This window comes from Elgaria multicarinata, chromosome 23, assembly GCF_023053635.1.
Source record: "Elgaria multicarinata webbii isolate HBS135686 ecotype San Diego chromosome 23, rElgMul1.1.pri, whole genome shotgun sequence".
Taxonomy (NCBI): Eukaryota; Metazoa; Chordata; class Lepidosauria; order Squamata; family Anguidae; genus Elgaria; species Elgaria multicarinata.
The window spans coordinates 12,698,114-12,704,113 of NC_086193.1; the positions used below are offsets into that span (position 1 = coordinate 12,698,114).

Here is a 6,000-nt window from a genome sequence, read left to right on the forward strand (position 1 = left end):
AATCTGAGCTTTTGCCCGTACATTTCTAAACCTTCTCAATAAGGACTAGAAACTTACTTGGGGGGAAAACAGCAACGCCTGAATTCCGATTCCGGCACACAGCGCACGCGTACACGGAGGCTGCATTTAGACAACTCTATTTTGGCTTGAGCCAAGATATGAACAATCCTTTTGGTGTCCACTCCACCTCTCCACCTTCTTCGATTCCCCTGCAAGCGTTGTGCGGGGAGGTGGAATCGATTCCGTCAGGGCCTGCGCGTCCCTTTTACAGGATTGAAATCTTCTTTTTGCAAATTGGCGCGCCTTCTTCTGGCTTTCTCGATTGGCTGCTGATGCAAATTCTGCTTTACAGACGGTAAAAAGACCTCGAAAGGTGCACCTCCCGGTGACCAAATCCAGTACCCTGAAAACCACGCCTCTCTCCGTTCCTGCCCCACGCTCACCCGACAGCCGGAACGACGACTCAGACGAGGAGTACGGCTACCGGGGTGGCGAGCCGCTTCCAGCGAGCAAACCCAGCGGCTACACCCGTCCCCAGGCCGAGGCGGATTACTACCGGGGTTACGACGGGGACTCCTCCAGCGAGAGGAGCTCTGGGCGCCATCGGGATGAGGAAGATGCCCCCCGCAGGCACCCCGTCCGGAACAGGAGGCGGAACCAAGAGGCCGGCCACCGGAGACGGAGCCAAGGGAGCGGATCCGACGGGCAGTCATACACCAACGGGTACAGCCACAGAGGCAACGCCAGCGGGCTGGTGCTGGTGTCCGGGTTCAAGAGGTTGCCGCAGCAGGACGTCCCGATGAAACCTGTCCGCTCGGTTTTGGTCAAAAACACGGAGAATGAAGGTAGATGGTGGATTCGCCTCACCCGCTTGCCGTAGGAGGATTCTCTGCTTTCTAGGGCTATGCACAACCCCCTTGACTTGTAGGCACCCATGAAAGCCAAGCACAAGGCTGACCAGGAGTCAGTTGGACTCACCACTCCCTCCCTCCCTCCCCTGTATCCAGAGCCACCGCTGCTGGTGGGACTTACCTTTGTCATGTGTCCACCTCCCTTAGAGCTGTGATTTAAATGTAAGGTGGGGGCTCTCTCTTTTTCATAGATCTATGGTCGCAAACTACGGCGGCTGTAAAGGGCCATTTCCTTAGTTTGTGACCAAAGATCTATGAAAAAGAGAGAGGCCCCCCCATGTTAACTTTAAATTGCAGGGAAGAGGATGCAAGGCAAAGGTAAGTTCTGGCGCTGGGTTGGGGGGTGACTTAGGAAGGAGAGAAGGGGGGATTTGAGGGTGGAGAGAGGTGAGTCCAATGGACTCATGGTAGGACTTGCACTAGTTTTCCTGGGGAGGGGGCAGGGGGAGCAGCCCACCACCACCCTGAATCGGCCCGAGGGAACTCAGAGATCTTTGGAACTGATCCGCTTCGCTTCGGGGTGCCTCGGCCCAAAGACCTGAATCCGAATCGAAGCAGGCCAATTTGGTCTGCGTCAGCCCAAATACGTGGTCGGCTGAAGGCACTCCGAGGTACACAGCCCTACGACTTTTCTTGTGCACCATTTCCTTAGACTTTATCCACCCAACGTCTCCCTCCAAAAAACGGCCACTGGTTCAGACTGAGCACGAAAGGAGCCTGCAATGGAATAAAATTAACTCAGGGGGCAAAGTTCGCTTAACTGTTTGCCATAACCCTAATTCGGAGTTGCAGTACCCCGAATCCAGCCTACCCAGGATCCTGTTTTGGTCATCTGAGTTTTCCCACCCCCACCCCTGGAATGAGAGCTTCTCCAGGATGCTCGGTTCTGCCCCCCTGACCAAATTCCCACCCCACCGCTAGGAGTCATTCCTACACCGGTCCCAAAGCACCTGATGCAACGGAGTTCATGAAAACGAGAGCTCTCGTCGAAAGCTGAAGTTGGTCCGTGAAAAATGAGGCCATCTCCTGGGTCACGCAGGACGCATCGTTCTGCTAAAGGGCTCTGTGGAACGTGGAAGCTGGCACACTTTGCCTGATTTCTCAGCTCACCCCTAGCAAAAGTGCTTTATATGACCCTTAAGGACAGTATCTTCCAGTGCGTTTTACTGACTGTCTGCTTTATCTCTTGCCGGAACCAACCAACCCAGAATACGGCTTGAGGCTGGGCAGCCAGATTTTCATCAAACACATCACGGATACGGGATTAGCAGCAAAGGATTCTTCTCTGCAAGAGGGGGACCTCATTCTGAAGGTGCGCTGGGGGAATCGGGGCGTGGTGCCCCTGTGGTTGATGGCCCCTCCTCTTCCTTGCATAAATCCCCTTCATTGGTTCCATTGTCGTACTGCTCTAACCATCAGGATGTTTTTCCTGATGTTCAGCCAGATCTGGCTTCCTGTAACTTGAGCCCATTACAACAACTGCAATAATAAGAAATTGCAGATAGGTTCGTCGGTGTGACCTTTCTCTCTCTCTCTCTCTTTCCAGATCAACGGTGTGGCCAGCGAGAATATGTCCCTGGAGGAGACGCGGCAGCTGATTGAGCAATCAGAGGGCAGGCTCACCTTGCTCGTCTTGCGGGATAAGAGCCAATTCTTGGTCAATATCCCCCAAGTGAGAGACAGTGAAAGCGGAAGTTCCCACCTGGACGGTGAGTAGAGGAGACTGGAATGAACCCCAGGCTGGGATGGAGCAGAGTGGGGAGCCATCGAGATCGCCTTTGAGTTTGCCTAAACTATCTCTGGAGGGGAACTGGGAAAGATTTAGATCGGGGCAGACAACATCTGGGAGTCAAGGGTGCATTGCCCCCTGTTCTCCACAAGAGGCCGCACCTCTGCCCCCTGCTGCCAGAGTGGAGGAAAAGCAGCACTTTTTCCAAAAAAAGAACCAGTTAGCCCCCAAAGGCATGCATACTCGATCCACATATGATATTTCTTGCAGTATCTCTGTGTTAAAACGGCCCTTGCTTCCTTGCAATCGGACTCCGGTGCGGGCAACCGTTTCTGCTCCCTGTCCACGTTGGGCGTGCCTTTGGATTATTCCATTTTGCTTTGCCAGGGCAGACACGTGACTTAGCCACAGGGCATTTGGAAAAAAGGTCTAGTTCACTGGCTGGCTGCCATCTTCCATCCTCACACGCTGGGTTTTCGAAACACGTTTAGGAAATAAGTTTAGGAAATGCATGTTTAAATATGTGTGTTTAGGCAAATTTGCATGAATTAAAAAGAAACACCTTGCAGAACCCTAACTGGAAGGCTGTAAATTCAATTGTGTGTCGTTATGTTCTTTTTTAAGTTGTTTTATATGGGGTAAAATCCAATGTAAGCCCTACCTGGAGTAGAGCCGTTGAAATGAATGGGATTTAAGTTAGTCTTGACTAACTGAAGTCCTATTCATTTCAATAGGTCTACTCTATCAAAACCTATTGAAATGGTTTTGCCCTTGATGTTTTAATTAACATTTTGTTCTTAACCTGTATTTTACCATCAGCCATCAACAGCGCCATTTTGGGATGGGTAGGAGTGGATCTGTTTTATTATGGTTTTAATTTTTGTGAACCGCCCAGAGAGCTTCGGCTATTGGGCGGTATAAAAATGTAATAAATAAATAAATAAATAAATAAATATAATAACTAAATAACGATAATCCAAATGAAACCTCCCTTTTCTTTGTCCTTCCCCAGACATCTCTGATCTCGGCTCCGACATTTCACCGCCACCTCCCGAAGGGAGCGCACCCCACTCCCCGGAATCTCCCCTGAGGAATTCCCTTCCGTAAGTGTCTCTTTAACTGCCTGTCTGAGTCTTCTGGGGCTTTTGTTACCAGCTTGTTGAGAGAGTTTCCCCCACCCCTCCCCGGTTGTAATTCTCATAGCTGCAGTCTTCCCCAACTTGATCCAGATATATTATAACTCCCACCGACAGCTGTGGGTAGAATTGTAGCATCCGTTTAAGTTTTATTTATTTTTTGAAGAGATCTTCCAACGGTCCCCGGGTAAAATATAACCTCCACCATCCGAAACATCAGGCCCTGCTTCAGTTGAATTGCTCCCCCACTCCCCCCGCCCCGGAGATGAGAATGTAAGCCAAGCAGTTTCACCAGCCCTGCTGAAAGCCTGCTTAATTTCCCCCCTCTACCCTCCTCATCACTTTTTCCTCGCGTGCTGTGTCTTTTTCATACTAAAAAATAAGACTTTTTTTTTAGTCTTATTCTGTTTATAAACCGCTCCAGCGGCCTTTTTGGAGGGGAGGGGGCTCAGGAGCAGGATAAAAATACTTTGAATATATAAATAAAATAAATCGATATTGTAATTGGAGGAGGGGTGGAGACCGATGCAATGTGTTGCTTCGGGGGGTGGAGCCAGTCGCCTACTACACCCCAGAGAGAAATCTACACATCTACAGCTGAGTTATTACCGATGAGAGATTCTCGTAACCCATTTTCTTAGATCTGGGGGAATAGAGTTGAATAGACATTGATAAGAATGGCACGCTTCGGGTGTGCAGGATGTGGGGTTGGCGAGACTGCCTTTTTGATCCTTTCACTAGAGATGGCTTTCTTTTATTCTCACCCTCCTTGGCTATGATTTTCGCTCTCTTGTTTTTGATTTCTAAATTATGCTTTTTCCGGTGTCCTTTTAGGACACTTGTTTGCCGCTTCGGGGTCCGAAGCGTAGAAATAAAGCATAATAACATTTTAAAAAGAAAAGGATGATGGCAATTCCTAGAGAAGGACACAGAAAATTACAGGATGTTGCCCCCCCTTCAAATTAAAACTTGGTTGGTTTCCCCACCCCCCCATGTTTCCCCAGGTCTAAGAGAAGTTCCAGCAGGGAACAGCAGCCAGCTGCAGAGTTGATGACAGCCCCAGTCTTTGGTGAGTTTCAACCACTCTTGTAAGATTGGACATTCGTAGTAGGGGTGTCGAATCTCTTTCCAGCGGTGAGCGGGGCCAAACTGGGCCCTCAGGTGAGGTGCTGCACGCCCCGTTAGGGATGAGCGAATGAGCGACTTTCCCCTGTTCCAAATTTCCTAAATTTGCAGAATTTTCCTGAATTGATGCACGTTCCCTACATTTCTTCCAGAGACTAAAACCAGGGCTGATTCAGTCTACGGGGAGGCTTGTGCAAATTACAAAATGTGCATGAGTCGGGGGGAAATTTGCGCAAATTCAGGGAAATTTGCACGACTCAAACGCAAGCACGTGTTTCGCGGTTTATGAACGTTTTTGTTGGACAGTTGCTCGTGCTCATTTTGGGGTTCGAAGTTGCAAACGGCAAGGTTTGCGTGTTTTGTGAGTAAAAACAAAATTCATAGAATAGTAGAGCTGGAAGGGGCCTCTAAGGCCATCGAGTCCAACCCCCTGCTCAATGCAGGAACCTATCTTAAAGCATCCCTGACCGATGGCTGTCCAGCTGCCTCTTGAAGGACTCTAGTGTGGGAGAGCCCACAACCTCCCTAGGTAAATGGTGTATATTTTCCCCTCTTTTCTTCTTCCTTTTCTACCACATTTTTGTCATTAGGTATTGCTATGTCGATGAGGTAGGTGTGTTTTTCTTTTTTGTCTACAAGGTGTTGTTGTTGTTGTTCCTATTTACACCAAATCAAGACATGGCTTATAGAGGAACATAATTTGCTTTTGTGTCTTTCCTTCTCTCTCCCCTTCTAGATGTCCAGGAGGCCGCTGAGGACTATGACACCCACCACATCACTTCAGTCCCCCAAAGTGGTGGTGATAATGGGTAAGTAATGGGCTGTTGGCCAGGGACCAACAAAGCAGGACACGGTGCAAGAAGAGCACCCTCCCGCCCATGTTCCCCAGCAACTGGTGCACACAGGTTTTCTGCCTCGGATCTTGGAGGTAGCACAGAGCCATCGGGACTCGTAGCCATTGATAGCCTTCTCCTCCTCCAAGAATTTATCCAACCCCTTTTTAAAGCCGTCCAAATGGGTGGCCATCACCACATCTTGTGGCAGTGAATTCCATAGTTTAACTCTGTGCTTTGTGAAGATGTCCTTCGTTTGATCTGTC

General features: G+C 49.4%; 1 protein-coding gene across 2 annotated transcripts in view; it reads left to right on the forward strand.

Moving 5' to 3' along the window:
* The window catches only part of TJP3 (tight junction protein 3), a 32,406-nt gene that overhangs the window by 15,780 nt on the left and 10,626 nt on the right, over positions 1–6,000 (forward strand). For both annotated transcript variants that reach the window (XM_063146966.1, XM_063146967.1), the window contains exons 5-10: positions 353–845; positions 2,120–2,223; positions 2,458–2,620; positions 3,653–3,743; positions 4,781–4,845; positions 5,638–5,710. In XM_063146966.1, the coding sequence (XP_063003036.1) occupies positions 353–845; positions 2,120–2,223; positions 2,458–2,620; positions 3,653–3,743; positions 4,781–4,845; positions 5,638–5,710 (989 nt within the window). The remainder of the gene's footprint in view (positions 1–352; positions 846–2,119; positions 2,224–2,457; positions 2,621–3,652; positions 3,744–4,780; positions 4,846–5,637; positions 5,711–6,000) is intronic.